The following is a 22,467-nucleotide window of genomic DNA, read 5'->3' on the forward strand; positions in this document are numbered from 1 at the left end:
GAAGGCTCAAATATATTCAACTTAATGTGCTTTTATCAGTTTTGGATGTATTCCATTAGTCTTCCACAGAAATTGAGAGCAAAGCATGTTCTCACATAGGGACAACCTCTTGGAGATCCCATTTGAAGCTGTTACTTGTGCTACTCAGACAACAGGTGGTCAGTACTTGTGGGTGGGGAAAAGACACTGTTAGTAAACTTCGCAGACTTATGACAGCAAAAGTGAAAATATAATGTTTGCCTAAATTCTTGGACTCTGTTATTAGACTCCCTGCTCCAGGAGGAATGCATTGTCTCACAGAAATTGTCTGATCATTTCCTTCCATCTTTACTACTCCTGCTCCTTATTTTTTGCTTTCTTCCTCTTCTCCAGTTGTTTCTCATCACAACAGACATTGCTTCACCTGAGCATTTTTCTTCATTTCACTGGTTTCTGTTTCCCAGCCCAGTTAGACACCTTTTTCTCTCCCCCTTTCTCGTACATCCTTATATTTAACCATTGAGGTCCTAGTCTTCTTTCTCTTTGATATTCTTTTGTCTTTGTTTTTTTTTCCTTGTTTCTCTGTTCTCTTCTGACTCCTAGTTCTGGGCCAATTATACCCTCCTGGGCTTCCAGTTTGTTCTCTTTCCCTTCCTATATAGCTGTTTCTATGTCTACATTGAGATACCCAGCCTGTTGGCTCATGGAATTGCTGTTCACTCAATATGTTCCAGGGCTTAAGGAATTGCATGGATTTTACTACCTCTTTAGTCAGACTGACTGGCTACTTTGCCTTATATGGATGCAGCAACCCATAGTTAAACATTTATATGACATTGCTGAGAAGCCCTTTTCACTGAGTGCCTATTGACTGGAAGACATGTTTAGAAATGAAGTCTGCTGGCTGCTGTTGTGTTATTCTACTTCTGTTCTGGCTGACTTGGACAAACTGAGCCTGTCTCTTTATGCAATAAATAAATAAAAGTTTGGAATGAGGATCTTAATCTATCCTATTAGTCTATCTTCTGAATTTGCTTTAAAAAATTTCATGCCTGCATTCCAGAAGTTTGTGTTATATGTTCCTTTGCAGTTGCATGGTTATCAACGGAAAAGATTTTCAAAATAAATTGATGGTTCTGTTGTGATCTGGAGTGGTACTGTAAGATCTCTTATGAGATGCTGACATGAACACCATAGGACGTGTTCATGAGCATATTTGGGAGTTGTTTTCTCAGACAAGAGAATGACAAAAGTGTATTGTTTATTAAAATACTGGTGTGTAATCTACATGTAAATATGAGTTATATTTCTCTTGCATTCTGTGAATTAAAAAGTTTGTTTGCAAGTAACCGTATAGCAAGATATGTATGTGGATATAGGAAAATTTCTGTAAGTACAGATAATTTGTTTTAGCAACTTATTTTTAAGACAATTTTCTAGCTTTTGAACCAATTTAGCTTCTTTTTTAGAAAGGTTTTAAGTTGGAAAGAAAACCTTGCAAATCAGGATTTAAAATAACTCAGAAGACTTTTGCATAGTTCATGGATGAGACAGATAAGGCCAGATCAGTTTTCAGAAAGAGTTAGATTAAAATCTCTTAGTGGTTCAGAGGTGTGTTTCCCTTATCCGTTTGTTTATTAAGGGAAATGAATACAATATGGGGTGGTCTTATGACTTCCAGACAAAATGCCAGAGGGTTTTATCCCCCTCTTTTAGTATTGCATGGCACACTAACATGGAACCCAACAGACAGACCCAACCCTTACCTACTAGTTCTAAAAGGCTACGTTTTACTCAAGTTTAACATTCATGCAAGAGTTGAAAAACAAATGAGGAAGAAGAGATCGCAAGAGAAGAAGCTGATGCTTCAGAGTACTCCTTGGAAGTGCTGTGAAGGAAATGTTAAAGCCCTGCTGAAATTCTCATACTCAGTGTTCTTAGATTACTACAAAGCTTAAGCCATAACAATTTGCATTCCATCATACTCACCTTGGTCTCGCTAATTAAAAAAAATGCAGCTGTGAAATACTGTTTTATAATGCTATGCCCAGACTTGCCTGTTTGCCCATGTTTGGGAATTCTGGAGTGAGGGGTGGCTGTTGAAGTGCTGTCATGTCCAACTTGTTACATTAGGATAACTACTGTGCAGATATGAACACTTAAGATCACTCAAGGTGCTTTTCTTGACTTTTGTATCCCCTTTTCAGCCAATGCTGATGTTATGATAGGGCAGAAGCACTTAGAGTTTATCTGCAGAAGTTTTTGATGGTCTAGGTTGAGTTGGCTGCAGTTCCTCACTGTCCCTTGTGCCAGTGCAACTGGACAGGGATCCACTAGGACAGGGAGCTCTAGGGAGCCACTGTGGCTGAGAAAGTCAATCTCTTCCTTTGCTGGGCTGCTGGATTGCTGCATCAGCTCCTTAAATGGTTTCCTACACAGTCACCTGAAGGCCAGAGCCAGGAAAAGTGGAGGAAACTAGGAACGTGCAGTTGTAGAGAAGACTAGCTTTCCTTAACCCAGCTCCAAAAGCATGGACTTGGCTTAAACCACCTGAAGTAACAAAATTCCAAGGTGGCCAGTTTAGAAATAATCTTTTGCTCATTCTTCCGAAGAAGCTGTTGACAACTGGCTGGATTTCAGTGACATAATTAGTTAGGAGTTTCCAAATCAAATATAGTTACATGATTCTGGCATTAAAAGAAATGTGTTGTAGTTGAAATAGATGAAATCTGGTTTTGACTGGGTGATTTTAATTGGATGAAATCGCAGTTTGGACAGTGCTTCAGGAAAACATTGAAAGAACTAAAGACATATTGGAAGAAGCAAGATTTTTTTCCACCTTTCTGTAATATGACAGTTAAACCTGCCCCTGTGTAAATAACTGATTTTATTTTGAAGGAAATTACTAGAACATAATCCTTTTGTTTCTGTGTAAGAGTGGTCAAACTGCAATGTTTTTCATAAATACAGCCAGAAAAAACTTTCAAAGCAAGTCTTCATAAGTTGCAAAAGTATTTTCTGTTTTCAGTATTCTAGTAAAGGGATACACATTTAAAATTAGGTGTTGATAGTGGCTAATAAGTGACCTAATGGAAAAACAAGTTGAATTTTGAGAAACATCTTGTCAAATTCTCTGTTTTGAAGCAGTAGTGAGGTATGTTCTATCCAGATGCATTCTCATCTGGGTACTCTGATTGCTGCTCTACAGGTGGACATTCTAATCCAGTGTACATATGGCCACAAATATAATCTCAGATACTCTTATTAAAAAATAATTTAAAAAATATTACTTCCTGCTGCCATAGCCTGTGTTCAGGTGTTTCAAATGCAAGTGTTGAAACAATCATTTGCGTTAAGTTCTATCTTAAGTGTTCGTATCTGCACAGTTCCTTAAATGCTAAAAAGTGGAATGCATTTTGAACTGCCTTCTTGAGCAGACCCCTATTCTTGCAGACCGCTCATCTTTTTTCAACTTGTGTTAATGACTCCTTGTACCCAATGTATGTCTTTTGACAGTAGGTGTTCTTTTCTTTTGTGCCTTTTGTGAGATTCCAGCAACTTGCAAGTTGCAAGTATTTGTAAGCCTTTATTCAGCTGTGAAGCAGAGGAAGCAAAATTTCAGTTGCAATCTCAAACCAAATGGGTTCTGCTGTCAGATGCATGCACTTTCCCCTCCTCCCCCAAAAGAGGACATAAACCAAATTTGTTTTCTTAGTAGTATACAAAGCTCTTCAGTTTGGACAAACTATTATTATCATTACTACTAGCAGTAGTGTTGTTAAATATTTATAAATATAAACTGGGTTTTATATATATGAAAATATATAGGTTTATTTCCATAGAGATATCTTTTTAGGCCTAGTTGAGAGGTATTTTTTCTTAGTAAAGCATAGGCACCAAGTTCAGTGATACTATTCTAGATAAGTTTTCTTCCTTGCTTAAGGCTCACAAAGTGACATTGCATCTGAAGACTAAAATTCCATTAATTCCCAATGATGTATCGCTGTGTCTCAGATGGTGCCTTTTTTATTGTTGCTGTGTATTGGACGTTGGTTATAACAGCCAAAATAATTAACTTTACATCTGTTACATTCCTTCTGTTATGTTCTATACTGATGCCTCCTTAAATGTTTTTTTAAAATCGCTTTTCCTAAATTCTTCATGGTACGTCCTTGTACTTGATGGTACTGAGAAAGAATGTGTTTGGTAGATTCTGCTTCCCAGTGGAATAGATGAGGAAATTTTTGAGTGTGAGTTTTAGGGAAAATAGAGAAAATGTCTTCATTTTCAGTATTAATACAACCTTTCCTATCTAGGTATTCTGTCTTCTAATTTTCCTAGTGGAGCATCTGCCAATATTACTTACTGGAGCTAAGCTGATAATCCAGTATGTTGGGAAAAGGGGTTTTTTTTGAGTGATGAAAAGTAGAGCATTTTTTGTGTGTTCTATCCTTGAGACATTTAATAGCATGAAAAAAACGTATCTTTCAGAAAGCTAAATAATCTAGACTTTATAGAGTTAAGCTAAAAAATTTCTCTTATGTTGTGTTGCAACATGCATATCCGGTCTATAAATGTTTTTTAAAAAAATCTTCTAGATGAAGAATAAACAGTGCTAAATATGGTAATAACATTAAGCCACAAAATTCCTTACAATTGTGTCAGTGTGCCTTGGAAATTTCACACATACTGGGGGAAAGCAATATTTATATCCATGAAAAGACATCCTTTTGCCAGATACTCCTGCTTTTGATTTGCACCATATCCATCTAGATTTGCATTGTCTGCAGAATTGTTTTCTAGAGTTATGAAATGTAAAACTGTTAAATGAATACATTAATCATATAGTCATCTATGTTTTAAAGGAAGTGCTTTTCATTCTTTTCTTTAGTGCTCTAGAAAACCACTGTATACATATTTCAGCTGTGTGGTGTCACAGAATCACAGACTGGTTGAGGTTAGAAGGGTCCTCTGGAGGGTGTCTTGTCCAACTCCCCCCTTGCTCAAGCAGGGCCACCTGGAGCTGGTTGCCCAGGACCATTTCCAGATGGTTTTTAGTATCTCCATTTGAGTTCTCCTAGTGAAGACTGAATAAGGGTTGTTGTTTTGATTTGTGTTGTGTTTTTTTTTTTAAATCTTTGACTCTTTATCCATATATTTTCAAAGTATAAGAAATGTGGGGGGTTTTTATACATAGCAATCATGATGGAGACCCCATAAGCTTTTTTAAAACTAGCTTTTCTGCTTTTGCAATGCTTACCTCTTGAGATTCCATGACAGTGATTTTTAAGGAATAGACACAAAATCCAAAACAAAAAGCATACCACCAGTGTCTACAAAAGGAGCTATGACAAACTGCTATGTATCCAAGTTCTGAAGTAAAATATTTGAAAATGGCATAAAATTAATCTGTTGGGCCATGTAACTTTTTCATTTTAGTCTGCTTTCCATTTCTTTATACGTCATAATTCCTGAAACGTCAGTTGCTATTTGTAAGCTTCTTACAATCTGGACGTGTACTTGTTTTTCATCCTTTGTGTTTTCATGTAATTAGCAAGATGCTTGGTTTAAACTCTGTTGTGGTACTTTGGTTTTTAAAATAATAGAATCATAAAATGGTTAAGATTGAAAGGGACGTTAGAGATCATCAGGTTCCAACCTCCCTGCTATGAGCAGGGACACCTCACACTAGACGAGGCTGCACAAGCTTCATCCATGCTGGCCTTAAACACCTCCGGGGGGGGGGTTTCCACAGCCTCCCTGGGCAACCTATTCCAGTGCCTTATCCTCATGGTGAAGAATTTCTAATCTAAATCTCCCCTCTTCCTGTTTAAAACCATTACCTCTTGTCCTATCACTTTAGTGAAAAGCCCCTCCCCAGCTTTCCTGTAGGCCCCTGGGTTTTAATGTACACAGTACATAAAACTTTTAAATCTTTAAAAATAAGAAAGGAAGAATATGTGTTTAAAGTTGATTACCTATGTGATGAGAACTACATTACCCAAATGTTTGGTTCCCTGAGGCAGTGAATTCAATGAGTTCTCAGCAACACAAGAGCTCTGAAATAAGTTCTCTGCAGTTAATATTAGACTGACCAATTGAGTGCTTTGGAAAGCACTTCTTGTTATTTTATAATTTTCATTTGTTAAATGTATAAATATGTATAAATATAAAATAAATATTTCATAATAGATATTTGTATAAATATATACATATAATAAGTATTTATACAATTATAAATAAATACAATACGCTTTGCTCCTTGCCTTTGTAGCACCGCTAATGCACCAGAAGATGATGCTCCAAATAGATATTCCCGAACAGACAGGACAACTTACAGCAGATACAGCAGGGATGCAAATTCTTCTGGCAGTTCTGTACCAAATAACGCATTGGAAAAGCGGATCGAGGAACTTGAAAGGGTAGGTACCAACTAATATCTGCATGGCGTGCATCTTACATAAAGTACCCTTCAAATTCCATGGGGAAATTTACAAGTAAAAGATATAGAAATTATGCTAAATGCTTGAAGCACAGATAGTTATGTCTATAAAAATATATAAAGAGTCAGACTGACTGAAAAGAATGTGAACGTTCCAATCACAGATGTTTAGTTGTCACTTGGTACATAAGTGAAAAATAGTTGAGGTAAAGATCAAACACTTACGAAGCCAGCAGTGCTCTGCATCTATCTTATATGTACCTTGTGACACACCAACACGGGGCAGATAACTTGGGGGAAGGAAGGGCTTGCTAGCTGTTCAGAAAATGAGTAAGCCTGTTTCTGATCTACTTCTTGTTTTGGATTTTTTACTGAAATATCATAAAATTGAATTGCTATCCAGTTGTTTGTCAAAGTTTTAAATATTTAAAGCATATATTCAAAACAAAGTTTTCATTATTTCAGATATTCTTAATACAAACAGTTTTTGGAAAACACAATAATGCTATAGCAGAGTTTTTCACCTAAAACAGTATTGTGCTAAATAGTGTCATCTGTGTAGCCTATTACTGCCTTCTCTGTCTTCCTCTGAAGTGGATTTTTATGAGTAACTTGCCAAATATTCTTAAATCATATGGATGAAAGTTACTAAGCAAACACAATTCAAATAGATTTTTTTTTGGGAAGGATGAAAGAAAGCATATTTTGTAGAAATTACATTTTTTTTTAAAGAATTGGGTAAGCCTGGTTTGAGTGAAGTATATCATAATCCTTCCTTCCAAATAAGCTCCTTTCTGAAATATTTTAACTGCCGGTAACACAGAAAATAGAGGAAGATTTAAGGGCTTTCTTTCAGTATCCTGAAGCCTGATTTACTGAATTCCTAATGGATGCTTTAATTTTTTCTCACATTTAGGCCCACAGATCTAACAGTGAGTCTTCTTTTGTTGTTAATGGTGGTATTACCTGCCTTTGCCCCACCCCGAGAAAAAAAAAAAAAAAAAAAAGACTAACTCTTCTAATGTAACAATTTTGGAAGCTTATACTTTGCATTTACTTACTTCTCTTCTGGGCCTCTGTCCAATTTGGGGTTCATGCTTAAGTTAAATATTAATTACAACATTATCTCTGGAATCAGAAATATCACACAGGTTTGCTGTGGGTAAAATTTTTGTTCAGATGTCTTTCTTTAGCTCCTTGAAATGTAAGGGCTTGAGTACGTGGGTTAGACTTGCTGTAGAAAAAGAATTATTGGTGTGTGTTTTTCTTCTGTGTTTGTTTTAAATGGTAATAATGTAAAACTGTTACTTAAAACCGAAAACTACATATCATACTTCATTGTATATTCTGATTTTAGGAACTTGCAAAGGAGAGACAGGAAAATTCAAGGTTAATGAAGATGTCACAGGACAAGGAGGAACTAATTGGAAAGCTGAAGGAAGAAATTGATTTATTAAACAGAGTAAGCACAGACTTTCTTACATGTTGCTATATAAAGGGGGGATTAAAGTCCCTGTATTCTCTATGCTCTTCTTCGTGCACTCACATCCACTGGGCAGGCTCAGAAGATAATTACCTGTGGTTTATTTTTTGTATTTGTATAACTTGTCAAGAGGCATGTCAGTAAGTTGTATTTTTTCCAGGTGGCTTCTGTTTGTCGTGATTAACTTTCATAAATTGTGTGCTACTGGAGTACCTAAATTTTTTTTGTTGCTGTAAGTGTTTGTAGAACAGGGTCATAAAAGCAAGAGTGCTTTACTGCCTGTGCTTTCCGAATTCAGAATGTAGTATTCCAGGAAATAATTAAGTTGGAGTTTTATCAGTTTTTTTAGTAACTTGTTACCCAGGACTTTAGTCAGACAAAATAATTATGCATTTAAATTCATTTTAGTCAGCATTTAATTAATAGTAATAGTTTAGATAGATTTAGGAGTAAGTTCTTTATATTCTGACACATACTTTGATACTCTTTATTGTTGATTTCCACGTGAAGGCCTGACAAGACTTAGGACGGGGGACTTGGACCAGCATCACTCACACATCAAATGGGTGGGCAGGAGAAGAGTGGATAGAAGATTGAGATGTGCTAGGGAATGGGATAGGATAAGAAGTTTTAGAGTTGATAGAAGATACCCATTTTAACAAGTTCCAGTTTTAAGGCCAGACTGGAACTCTTCCGTAGGGTGGATTAGTGCCTTCATCTTGAACTTCCTGGCTGAGGTGCAGAGCCTGGATGTACTAGGGAAATATGGTACTCTACTAGTCTAGTGAAGACATTCCTGTAAAACTTCAGAAAAAAAATTCAGAACTGGCTTTGTTCAATCCAACAGTGAAGAGAGGCAATAATACTTTATGTGCATACTGGCAAACTTTAATTTTCTGCTATTTATTTGTAACAAAGGAGGACAGCATTCACAAGTTTGCAAACTAATCTAGACCACAAAAGGATACGAGATTATTCTGTAACAGACTATTTTTATTTTATAAATAAATTTGGAAGTTAATTTGTAGGATAAATGAAGTATGTTTTTGGAGAGATTTCTATTTTAATTGAGGAACTGGTCTTCATGCCATTCTTCCATTCTGCAAAGAATCTGTCACATCTAAGCTGATGGCCTTATTACGGTCAAGGCAAGTGTTCATTTCATCTACATAATGGATGACAAAGCTACTTAATACTCCTGGTCACACTTGACTTCCTGATTCAGAGGTCAGAAAGAACATATCAAAAGAATGTCAATCACTGTAAGCTTGTGTTTAGGACCACAACTGTTAATGAGGTTTGCTTTTCAAGAAACAGAGTTACTTTGTTCTACTATATTTCAAGTATGATGTTCTAATTAAAATCTCTCGAGTGCCTGACTAGAAACCATCTTGGAACATCTGTAGTAAAGTCAAGCAGTGCTTGTGCCTTGCCTGTGTTATGTATGATGGCAATTTCTGCTTGTTGTGTGGAAAGAAAACATGAAACACAATATAGTATTTTCAAAAACCTCAGTATTCTACAGTTACTAAAATGGTACCTTTCCATGATACCTATAAAGTGATTTTATTGGTTCTCCCTAGTTAGTGTCTTTTAAACACAGAAGAGAATCTTTGTTTTCTTTCTCCATCAGGTCAGCATTTATCATAGCTATAACATTGTCTGTTAGCTTAATTGCAGTGCAGACAATTTATGTTTAAATCCCTTGGGCTTTTCTTAACGATGACATAACTGCCTTTTGACTTTATGACCAGCATAATACTTTGTCTTCTTACAAAAGTTTGAACCCATGTCTCAAGTGATGCTTCCATTAAAACAGATAGAGTTTTACTTTCTTTTTTAATAGCTCTTGGATTTATGATTGCTGCTATATTGGCTATCCATGTGGATTTAGAAAGAGTAATTTACAATATTAAGACAGTTAAGAGAAGCTACAGAAATACTGCATCGTTCCCATGATAGAAGGATATGGAAGTTAATAGGGCAGTTGTATTTGCCTAAAGTTTATTATCATAACTGAGATCATGAGAGCCAGCACTTTGGACATCCATCAGTTCCTTCGTGGAACTGTCACTCTGTAGACCTGGCACTGAGATTGGATGCTTTGCATGGAGGAATAGTTGTCGTCTTCAGCCTTCTGCTCAGGTAAAATAATGTCCTGAGGACTAAATTTCAGGAGTTTATGCAGAGATCTTTTTAAAAAGTTTTGCGAGTAGACAACGTAAATAGTGGACTCTAAATTTGACCATCTACACATTCACTGTATTTATCCATCTTTTCTATCCATCAAAATGCAGTTACTGCATGCTAAGTTGCATGGATATGGAAAGAATTTCATGTTGAAGCATCTAACTGACTTCTTAAAATGCGTTCTTACTGCTCAGCCCTCATGTTTAAATAAATCCTCTTTCTAGAAGTTTCAGTGCGTTCATGCCATGTATGCATCCTTGGTTGGCAAAGATCCCATGTTACACTTGAAAAACTGTTTTTCCAAAAATCCTGAAAATTTTTTGCAGACTTTTTATCTTTTTAAGTAAATATGTTTTTTTAATATAGTGATATAATTTTACTGAGATCAGTCAGTACATCACAAAGATACTTTTAGTGGCTAAAGTACTGGGAGTGAAAGAATGCCATTTATGGCAGAAAGCCTTTTCTGTTTCTCAATAAAAATGCAGCTCGTGTCTTTATGTCTGCCACATTTTTTGTAAGAAAGGGGTAACTGCTTCATAAAACCCTCAAGTGCCTGAAGACAAAGGCATCTTAAGACATGTTTGTATTTGTAGGCTAAGTTCAACTGTTGACTAGTTTACACTTGGTCTTCTCTGACCTCACTAAGATCTCATTGTAGTTAAATGTATGTTTGTAGAGAGTCTCTCAGTGAAGATTTACAATCCTATTAGTGTCACTTGTGTGGTTATCTGTTCCTTTGGTATGTGAAGTCCAAGCTTTCTGGATATTGCATTGTTTTTACTAATAAGCATAAATTAGTGTTGTAATTTTGAATAAGAAGCTTTAGATTTCAGAGTGGCAAAAAAAACACTTGCATCTCTTGGTCCATTATTTCTGTAGACATTTAAACTGCAGTAGTTATTTTTCCTGGCTCATGTTCAAGAAATGCCTACTTGTAGTAATGTTTGGAATGTTATTTTTGTAGCATAAACATTTGCAAACTTTTTATATTTTATTTTGAGTAAATTACAGGTATTTTAAACAGAAGGCTTTTAGGTGAGCTTGTAATTGAGGCATCTGATGGCTAGGTTGAAAGCAGTCCAAACACTGTTACAGATACTGAACTAAAAAAATACCATTTTATTGAAAAAGTGTTATTCCTCCCATCTGATTATTGATCGAAACTGCACAGGAGAGGAAACAAAGTATGTTTCTTACTGTTATGCAGTAAACTGTATTTATAGTAGCTATCCATCAAAACTTTCCATGTTTAGATATTTAAGTCACTTGTATTTGTTACGTCGGAGTGGTCAAATGCTTTCCCCGGAATTCATTTGTACTGTGATTCGTACTTCTCTGAGGCAAGGAGAAATTTCAGCTAGTGATTTCTTGTTTCCATATTACAAAAGTAATTGCAAAGGTATTGTGATACGGATTTTGGCTTGGCAAACTGAAGAGGCTTTTAAAAATAATTAGCCAATTAAGCACAACATCTCTAGCATGCTCTTCTGGAATGACCCCATTAAAAAGAAGTAAGAAAATAGGCTCCATGTGTCAAACACCGCTCAACAACTTGAAGAGAACAAATCTTTTCTCTGCTACTGTTTTATGTTTAATCTAGCATGGCTACAATAGGGTTTTTTAGACTTCAATCAAAAGGCATCTGAAGTCTCTGATGAGAATCCTGGTTCATCCTCCTTTGCCTGCCTTTCACTTTCTGCCTTGAAGGGCTGTCCTTTGGGTCACTCTTCTGTTATGTCATGTTTTCATTCTCGTTCAGTTTCTTCCATGTTGTTTTTTTTTGTACAGTAAAAGTGTTTTTACTGGAGTAATGCTTATATTAAAACAGCCAATTTCACTGTTTTTTACTTTAAAGGCTTGAAGATACTTGGTAGGAAAAAAGTGAAATGGGAACTGGGTAAATGTGGTAACTGGTGGAAGAGGGATGAACACTTGAGGTGTGAGCAATCTATTGTAAGGACCCATTATGACTGTGTGCTGTCTGTTCTTTCAGTAGCAGTTCAGACAGAAGTTACAAAATGCCTTTTAATTTTTTTTCACAGAAAATAAAAAAAATAGGCAGTACTTTTTATGAAAATGTTGATAGTCAATTTAAAGCACAAAACAGGTCTTCTTGCAGTAATAACCAGTGATGTGTATATGTTAGCAGGATAGTTGCAGACAGGCAGTCCGGTGACCAGAGGCAGGAGCTGACCAATACACTCTCTGTATGTCAGTAATCACCCCTGTTCTATTTTGGTTTCTAATGCATGAATTCCTACTGTAACTTCAGTTTTGAATATATGTTTCAATTAAAATGTGCTTCTACATAGAAGTATAATATTACTGTTTTGTAATTACAGTAACACTTGGGAAAAGGCTAGTTTAACACATAACAAGGGTAGCTACTGTGACACTTAATTCTTCCTAACCCAAACTTCTTCATTTCAGAGCTAAGATGTTAAATTCATGCTGCTACTAATATAGAGATTGTATTTATGTCCTGAGAACATGTCTTTTTCTTTTTCCTTTCACAGGACCTAGATGATATAGAAGATGAAAACGAACAATTGAAGCAAGAAAATAAAACCCTCTTAAAAGTTGTTGGACAGCTGACAAGGTAGAAGATTCAAGCCTCAATGAGGAAAGATTTAAAAACTACTGATTGAACGTTAAGGTCAATATAGTAATACTTCCTGTGTTGCAGTATGTTATAATAACTGTCTTTATATTTATTGTTAGGAAACCAGATGAATGTTTATTTTCGTAGTACTTTCTTCTTCATTCAATGAAATGGCATCAAATTTGGAGTATATTTTTAGCTTTCTTTTCACATAAGAATAATTAAATTTTTTGCATACTTCAAAATACTGTATTAAAAAATATTTGGGTTTTGTATCTTCAGATTACATTTGGATAAATTACAGTAATTTAGAATTCATAGCAGAAAGATCACTTTCAGTCCATGTGGGTGTATATTTTTGAAATGAATGGAAGCAATACATATAAGCTTTGTTTACACAGATCCAAAATATATATTTTGGGAAATACTTCTTTTTTTTGTTTAAACAGCTGTAAAGTGGATGCCTTATTACTGATGTATAACATTTTGCAGATTGATTACTTGCTCTAAAACTCTTGTATGTTGAGGTTTTTTTACTGTATCTGAAAGACTGACAATAGTAGAGAGTAGCATTTTTTTTTTTTCTGTGTAACAGTATTCTGGCAGGATGGGGAGGTTTTATTAAAAAAAACAACCCATATACCAAAAAAAAATAAATCAGTAAATCACCTGTGGTACCAGCATTCATGAGGTCTTAAAATAATTTTGAAATTGTGCACTGCAGTTTATTTTAAACCTTTTGTTTTAGCAATGAAATGCATGTTTGCCATCAGACAGTAAGTTTGTTTGCCGTGTTGAGAATTGGAACAAAGCCTGGAGCTTTAATTTTAGTAAAGACACCTTTGCAATACTCTTCTACTTAAAGCTGTCATCTTAACATTTGTAGTGATTATAAGCAATATGAGTTTTTTTATGTTTTCATTTTTTAAGCTGGGTGAAAAATTTTGTATGTAACAAAGTAGACAGACATACAAGTGATTCATGCCCTTTTGAAACATCAAATTGTTTAAAAAAAACCTTTTATACTTGATTTTAAACTAACCAGGTGTTTAAAAAGTGCCTCTTTAGATATTGCAATCCAGTTATGACTGTGTACTGATTCTTCTATAAGTAGACAGAATTTCCATTTGACATTAACCACAGACCTCAATTAACAGTTCTCTTCCCAAAGTTCTTGTTAGGCTAAAATTTTATGTACTTTATTTCACCTTTAATACAGCACATTTTTTACTCCTGATCAGAATCAATGTATATGTCATTTGAGTCAGAACACTAGAAGCAAAAAACATTTCAGAGTCTAGGCTTTTTTTTTTGGCTATTTTGAAGTTTGGTGTAAGAAAGTTGCATGCATATAGATTTTTGTTACCTTAAAACTTAAAGGCAACTTTAATATATAATGTTCACCTTTTCAGATCTGCAGATTGTTTTAATGATGCATATTTAATGACTGTAGGATTTTCTTCAATTTCAAATCCAGGTATTATTGTTTCACCTTGGATTGTTTCGGATCTAGAATAGGTTATTTTGCATTTCTGTATTCTAATGAGGAGGAAATTGTAAAGCTTTAAAGTATTTTTCAAGACACTTACATTCCAGGATGCCTTAATGTTTTTCTTCACAGTGGATGAAATCCCATGGGACACCATTTAAAACCTTTACTCAGGGGTTTAAATGATACGGGGAGTTTGTATAGACCCTCTGAACTATGATATACACCAATGAATATTGCTTTTAATATTATTCAAACAGTAAGAAGTCCCTTAATTTATCAGTCTCATGAAATGAAAAATGTAATCAGTTGAGATGTATGCCTTCTGAATAAATATGAAACTTTCTCTGGAAGAAGATTGGATTTCCTTCTCTGTCTACTAGGTAGGAAATACACATACCAGTCTGTGGCATGGGATGTCAGATTTTTTGAAGCATCACTAAGGAATTAATACAGAATACACAGATATTAATGTGAAGATTTAAATGAGCTATTTAATAAACTATATTTCACATACATTTTAAACCAAAGAACAACAGCAAAGAACATAAGTAAGAGTTACTTGTCATATTATCTCTTCTTGGTTTACCAGTATATTGGCTAAAATTTAGGAGCAGAAACCCCAAAATTAGGATTTATTTTTCAACATGGACATGTAGCTAGCTGATGGGAATATTGGGCAGAAGTACTTCTGATACCCTAGATTGAGGAGGTACTGGCAAAAGAAATTTCCAAGTATTTGAAAACTTCATACAAAACATGTGAGCAAAGGAACTGTTGGGAACTCACAGACAGAAGTACGTCAGGAAGCTATTGTTGTTTTGTATTATTATAAAAATGCAGAATTCCTCATGGTTTTAAAACTTCCCACAGATTGTACCTTGAAGCATAACACTTATTCTAACATGTTGGAATGTTTAGATGGCTTTTTGGGAAAAAGTATGTCAGTACCAATTCATTATCACTTACGTTATCAGGCTCTTTGGAGAAGTTTAGTAGACTCTAGGAAAAAAGATACATTACGACCAATCTAGTAAGTACTTGCCATTATCTTTTAATTTAAGTAGGGTACCATTATACTCAAGTTCAAACATGGAGTAAGTTTTTATCTTAGGTGATTTGAAGGTGTTAAAATAGCTACCTTACCAGCACTGCACTAGCCTATGTTCACGTCCTCACCAGTCCAATACCTCAGTTGCTCTTAATCGTGTGATTTAGTGTTGGTGACTTTTACAAGGAAATTCAAAATTTCCTTTCCAAAAAAGGAAAATGTAAATAAATAAATGCCCATGTTTAAGTTCAGTTTTACTTGATATGTATATTAACTGTCTGTATTTGCAAATGAGTGGGTTTTTTCTGTCTTTAAAGCAAATTTTTTCATAGTTAATTACCGGATTTGTATTTCCATATTTGGAGACGAATTACTTGTGTTATATTGCCTCTGAATTTGAGAGATAGAGTGCAAAACAAGGGTAACAAGAAAGAAATCAGTGATCTCCAAAGCCTGAAGTGTAACCTAATTATTCTTTTATTCAGCTGTACTGAGAATTAGCTGTGGAAACATTTGTGATTGGCGTAAGTACTATGAAAGATATAGGGGGGTTAGTATCCTGGAAGCAACTGAGTAATGTACATCAAATCTCTTTGCAACTTGTCTGGTATCATTACAGCTTAGAAGCCTGCTACCATAAGGTAGACCGAAAGGAATATTGGAGGTCCAATTACTTTTTAACATTTTGCTAGGAGAGTAGAGTTACAGTGATTCCAGCTATGTTATTGTTTTCTGTAAGGTCACTGTGGCTATTTCCAACTTGAATTGAAACAAATCAGTATTAGTAGCCAAGAGGAAAGGTAATTATTGGGAAACAAATACTTGAGTAATAACTATGGATGCCATTAACACATGCCTGAGTGTCAGTATTTCTTGGGCTTAGACCCTTTATGTAGATGTCAGTTGATTTGGTCCATTTGCATCAGTATTAATGACCATAAACATCTGACATTCTTAATAAGAAACATTTTAGTTGGATAAATTACCATTGCAAGCCATGACTTTAAAAACCCAGTAATTCGTACTGGTGCCTGTAGCTGCTGAGACTGAGGAGCTAAGGATTATACTTTAAAGTTTTGTTAAAAAAGAAACAAATTAATTCTGGATCTTCCAGTTTAATTTGATATAGAAAGTCACTACAGATCTGTTCCATTCCAGTCACTCTGTTGTCAGTACCTGCAAAAGGTGTTAACACCAGCATTTCCATGTCAGTTATTAAGCTTTTATTTAGGACAAAATATATCCAGGACAGAAAGGACTTTTGCATATTTTAGTAGCATTCATGATCTAGTCTAGCAAATATCCATCTATCATTTCTCCTTGTACTGTAACAGATGTAAACTACCTTGTTCATTTAACCCTTTTGCTTTTATTTCTGGATTTCTGGTGTAATTGTTCTTGTTCAGGGCTAGTTATGATTTTTTTGTTCTGGAAAATTTGTGTTAGTTGGGTTTTCCTCTGAAAATAGTGTCATAATAATGTGGAGTAATTTTTTTAAATACCCATTTTATGCATTTAAAAGTTGAAGCATAATTAAACTATAAATAGCTAAATATCCATTTTAGTTTTGAACATTGACTAGTTGTGATATTATTGGTGATATCAGATTTAAAATTATGTTGAGATTCTTGCCATTGCAGGTAAAAGGTTCATGTTTAGTCTAACAATAAAGCCTGTGTGCCTTTGTCCAAATAAAACAAAAAATTATTTTTAATCCAGCTGACTACTTATTGTGTTTAAAGGAGAATTAATATTGTCTGACTAAAATTCTGTCTGGATTTGTCACCCATACTGGGAAGTTCCTATCCTGAACTGCTAGAATAATTTTTACATTCTCCATTCTGGAGCCCCTAACAAAAGAAGGACATGAAGCTCCTGGAGAAAGTCTCAAAAGGAGGGCCATCATCTCAGAGGCCTATGAATACAGGCTGAGAGAGCTGGGGCTGTTCAGCCTGGAGAAGAAGAGGCTCAAGAGAGACCGTATAGCAGCCTTCCAGTACCTGAAGGGGGCTACAGGAAAGCTGGGGAGGGACTGTTTACAAGGGCACGTAGTGAGAGGACAAGGGGTAACAGCTTAAAACTGAAAGAGGGGAGATTTAGGTTAGACATGAGGAAAAAATTCTTTCCTGTCAGGGTGGTGAGACACTGGCACAGGTTGCCCAGGGAAGTTCTGTTTGCCCCCTCCCTGGAAGTTAGGGTAGGTTAGATGGGGCTCTGAGCAGCCTGGTCTAGTGGAAGGTGTCCCTACCCATGCAGGGGGTGTTGGATCTAGATGATTGTTTAGGTCCCTTCCACCCCCAACTATTCTTTGATTCTGTAACTCAATTCTTCAAGTGTGTATGGGTTTGCACACACACACACACGCATGAGAGAAATCTGTATTTCTGTGATACGAATTTTCTGCTTCAGGAACATGGTGAGTATCCTTCCATCTGTTAGATGGAAATCATCTTTCCCATACTTCAGAGTTGAAGTAGCCCTTAGCAGGGAAAGATAATCAAGGATGTTACCGTGCTGCCTCTACACAAACAAAGTGACTTCACAATACATTTAATTTCTGAAATTTCTATATGAATACATGTTCTGTTCTCCTGCACAGGCAGAATCATTAAAGACAGCCTTCTTTCATTGCTGCAGACTACACATAAAGAGAAAAAGTGGATCATCAGCAAACACCAGCAAAATAATAACGGTTATCACCATTTCTACCTACATCTACAGCCCTGCAGCTTCTGGTCTAGCAGCTGACAAGCCATCAAGTATAGAAACTGATGCTTGAATTTCACTTGGCATTCCCTGGGCTAATTACACAGGAAGGTCTAATTACACAGCCAATAGCCATAGTCTTTCCTGCTGATATCTCAGTAGGAATTTCTGTTTAATCAAAATTCACTGGCAATTTCTAGATTCACTCAAGACATTTGAAGAAAAATTAAGCATTTGACATGTTTTAATATTTGATTAGGAAATGGGTGGAGTGTTTTACACCACATAAAAAGACAGTGCTTCATTTTCTTAGGCAATGTCAAGTCCCCTAAGCATTTGCTTGAAGTAAAAGTCATTGCTTCCAGATAAGAAATTTTTAATGTTGAACACCTTTAAACTGAGCTCATTTTATTCTCTGATGAGGGTGCTTGCCTCAACAAACTCAGAATTTCCAGACCTTCTTTTAACAAGCACTGGAAGCTAAATCTCTATGGAAAAGTTCTAGAAGCAGATTTTAGGCTTAAGCACTTTAAGATCAAAAGAAGTGTGTAAGTTCATGTTGTCTTCATTGAAGAAAATCTGGCTAAAAGGAAAACCCAGCAGTGTTTCTGAGAGATTACCTTGGTGGTCATTGATGGGCTTTTAGGAAAAATGTGTCTCTGGAAGCACCTTAATACAGTAAAGGATAACAGCAGAGTTCCAGAAATGTCTGACTTGCGTTTTCTACTATTTGGGCCAAACTGTGCAAAACTTAGTTAGCAGTTGGTGATGGGATTGTAGTGGCTGTTGCTAATGAAGGATTAGGAAAAGTGAGATTCTCTTCGTTTTTATTTGTATTTTTTACTTTTTTCAAGAAATGTGTTGTAAATCACTGAGAGATTGAACACTAAACTTTGGCAATAATTGTGTGAGTTTTAGAATCTTTGAGGTAAAAATCATCCCAGCCAATGATGTTTTTTCATCCATATGCTGCAAATTTTTAAGAATATGAAATAACAGATATCAAACTTTGTTTTGAGATCTGGAATTTCATTAATAAGGGAGCTAATGAAAACTTATGTGTATTTGGTGCTAATCCTCTGCTTTATTTTTTCTGATGAACAGAAATGCTGCTGAAGACGAACAGGTTTTGTAATGGATCTTCTCATTGTTGACTTCTTTAGGTGTTATGGCTAATAAAATCTGTGCTTTATGAAATAGCAAAAGGATCCACTTACTATGTGTTGACAGCAAAACTAAGGACTTAATCTCTGCCTAGTCTTTTAGGGTGGGAACTCAAGCAATTTTTATGGGTTTCTCTTGATGAAAGGACCTGGAGATATTTGGGTATTACAGGCTCATTCAACATGCTATTGCATAATCTCTTGCAACAAAGCAGCATTAACTCTTTTGCATTCCTTGTACCAGGGTATTTTCTAAGAAGCCAAAGCATTTTATTAAAGAACAACAGTGTTTTTCTTTTGAACAAGTTTATATCTGAGAAAACTGCAGCTTGATAAATGGCATCTTGACACATTCTCCATTATTTTTTATCTCTGGAAATCAGATTTTGTAGACATAGAGCATGTGGAATGAAATCTTGGTTTTTCTCTCTCTCTCAGAAATTTCAATCTCTGCTTTTGCCTGAAGGCTTGTTACAACAATGATGCATTTTAGAGTGTAAAATTTTGATTGCAACAGTGTAAGTGTGGTTACAACCAGCTACCAAATACATTTAATGGGTGGGGACAGTAAAACTGCTGAAGCTTTGCAAGCTGAGACTCTCTAGAAATAACTCTCATATTTCTCTGTGAAGCAATTACATAAAAAATGCTAATTATTCCTAACTGAATCACTCTTTCTTCCTGTTTAACTGCTTCTACTTGCTATAGTTTGTAATAAAATACTGCTTAAAAATTTCTGTAGTTGTGTTGCTCTGTCTTTATATGATAAGTGACATTTAAAAAAGGCTGGCCACTTCCAATTTGCACTGTCCAGATTCTGGGATTTCTAAAGATGTTTTAAAGCAGGGAAAAAATATATGGGTTGAGGCTGTGTCAGACTGAGTATTAGAGAGAGGAACAGGTGTTCTGGGGTGATGAAAATCTTCAGTTTTCTCCCAACATTTTTTTTACATAGTTTTCTGCAAGGAAAGGATGTCAAACCAAATAATTTCTGTTAGAAAAATCTAAAAATGGTTCATATTATCAATATACTACTTTTATCAAAAAATGCATTCTCCAGCTTTTTATTTGCTGAACTTTGCACAAATACTTAAAAAAGCATGACTTCCCAACCCTTCAATAAAAGCAAATTGCAGTCTAAAAATCTCATTTTTGATCATGTGTTTCCTAGGCCATGCTAGGCTGAAGGGGAGTAGGTAGAGATTTGGGCATTACTTTACAAATATTACCTAATTTGTGGTGCTGTTGCAGGAAATCAGTATGGTTGATTTGGGAATGTGTAGGGCTAGCCTCAAGTACTTAGATCTCTAGCAGAAATGTGACACAGCTGATTCTCAGGATATGGTGAGATGCCCTTGATAAAGTATCAATACCTCATAGAGGACTTCTGATTTGCTTGCATTGAGAGCCCTGTTGCTGCATCCTGCAGATTTAAATAGATCAAAGCTTTATTCAACAGCTGCTGAGAGATTTGTGAAAAACAGAAGACAACTGCCTTAGCAGTATGCCAGATAGTATAATGCAGGTGTTGCAGAAAGAAATAAAATAATCTTTTAAAAAGCACGTTGAATATAATGTTACTGTGGGAAGTAATTTACTACCTTTTAGTGTAATTCTCTATGCCTATTGTAAAGTGGTGGTGATTGCATGATTTTTTAAGACTTAGAGTAATTAGAAATACATGTATCATACATAGATTTATGTTTACAAGGTTAAAATGATGTTTTATGTAACTGAAAATCTCTGTGTTTCCTTTATGTCCCTTTAAATAGCTGTTCTTGTTTGAAAAAATGACTCTTGTTGTAAGAAATACTAACTAAAATTAGCAGTTTGCTGCTGGTGTAAAGAGCCATCATTTTTTAATACTAAAAATTTTAATCCAAAAATTGATGGCTTGAAAGTCACGTTCCTGCAAGAACCGTAATGATTATTATCTGTATTAGAAGTAATACTCAAGACTACTTAAAAATGAGGTAAAAGTAAACCTAACTTACATTTTCCTACTTTCATTAGTCTTCAGTAGCATTCATTACTCACTTTCTTAACTTTGGCTATTTCACTGAGATTTCATATGTGTATTTCTGTTTGATCTGCGTCACAGCAGGAGAAAGGTTCTTCTCTGGGTGCGCTCGATTGTAAAAGCCCAGAGCTGGAGAAGGATCTCAAGAAAGGTGCTTCTTATTTTGAATGAAGTGGCTGGTGCAGCTCTATAAGCATGTTTGTCATTCAGATGCCTTTGAAGCAGCTGTCAGCAGTCTCTACTGAGAAACTCTACGAAGGAATCACATCCTTTTTAGTTGGCAACCTCTCCATGGAGTTCACGCTGCTTTTTGAATGTGGTTAGTATTTTAGCTGAGCAGTTGAAAGCAGAAAGAATTGTACTGGCTTCCTTCTGTGGGAGCCTATTCCACTATTTGGAAGCTTTTCCTGGCAGTAACTGTGTAACTTACTCCACCAGTAGAAAGTGGATTGTTATTTGGATTTTGTAGTAAGAAGTGGGAATACTTGCTGATTCAGAGGCAGCAGTGATAGGCAGGTGTTCCCAGGGCTGCCTCTCAGGCAGAGCAACATGCCATCCTGCATTTCAGTCAGAGTAAGGTTGTAAATTGGCTATTAGGTCAGATGAGAGGTCAAAGAAATATCCAAAGTAGAAACTAAGCTACTGTATCCAAAATGCCAATGTGTTACTGAAATGGATGAGTCAAGCTGATGTCTTTGGTCTGTCTGTTCTGTAGGTAGGTGAAGGTGCAGACTTTTCCAGTGTTTTGCTTTGATGCTTCTGTCTAATCAATAGGTAAATAAAGACTGGAGCTTTTCAAGTCTGTCACTTCACTATCCTTTTTCCTTTAACAACATTACGTTATTTCTTATGGCAATTAAAAGACAGTAGATCTCATTTGACTACTTGCAGATTCTCCAGTAGAAGAGTGTAATTGTTCTTTTTCCTTGTTTCATTTTCTTCTGTTATCTCTTGCCTTATTGATACCTCTGGAGATGTGAAGTGCTTAAGCTGAAATACAGTTCAGTTTATATTTTAAATCTAAGGAAGGCTATTCCAGCAGATTACAATTTATGTCTGTAATAGGAGTGTTCTGTGTATTTTGCTAATTTTTCAATGCCACGAAGGCAAAAACACTTAGTGAAGGGATCAGGAAATGGCTGTATCGATACCAAATACCATTTTAATTTGGCCATGGTTTCTGTCCCTGTGGTGCAGTCAGAATGGTGTGATTGCAGAAAGTAAACAACTGAAGTACCAATGCAGGCAGCAAGAGTTACAGGTAAGCACTTTCTCTTTGTTTTTTTCCTCTCTCAGGCCATGCACTAGATGTTACACTGTACTACTGTCCACTAAGCTG

At 35.6% G+C, this 22,467-nt stretch overlaps 1 protein-coding gene across 2 annotated transcripts in view; it reads left to right on the top strand.

Moving 5' to 3' along the window:
* The window catches only part of PAWR (pro-apoptotic WT1 regulator), a 78,524-nt gene extending 61,571 nt beyond the window's left edge, over window positions 1-16,953 (top strand). For both annotated transcript variants that reach the window (XM_051644187.1, XM_051644189.1), the window contains exons 5-7: window positions 6,254-6,401; window positions 7,779-7,883; window positions 12,614-16,953. In XM_051644187.1, coding sequence (XP_051500147.1) covers window positions 6,254-6,401; window positions 7,779-7,883; window positions 12,614-12,700 — 340 coding nt within the window. In that variant the 3' untranslated portion in view covers window positions 12,701-16,953. The remainder of the gene's footprint in view (window positions 1-6,253; window positions 6,402-7,778; window positions 7,884-12,613) is intronic.
* The last annotated feature ends 5,514 nt before the right edge of the window (window positions 16,954-22,467 follow it).

This window comes from Apus apus, chromosome 1, assembly GCF_020740795.1.
Source record: "Apus apus isolate bApuApu2 chromosome 1, bApuApu2.pri.cur, whole genome shotgun sequence".
Taxonomy (NCBI): Eukaryota; Metazoa; Chordata; class Aves; order Apodiformes; family Apodidae; genus Apus; species Apus apus.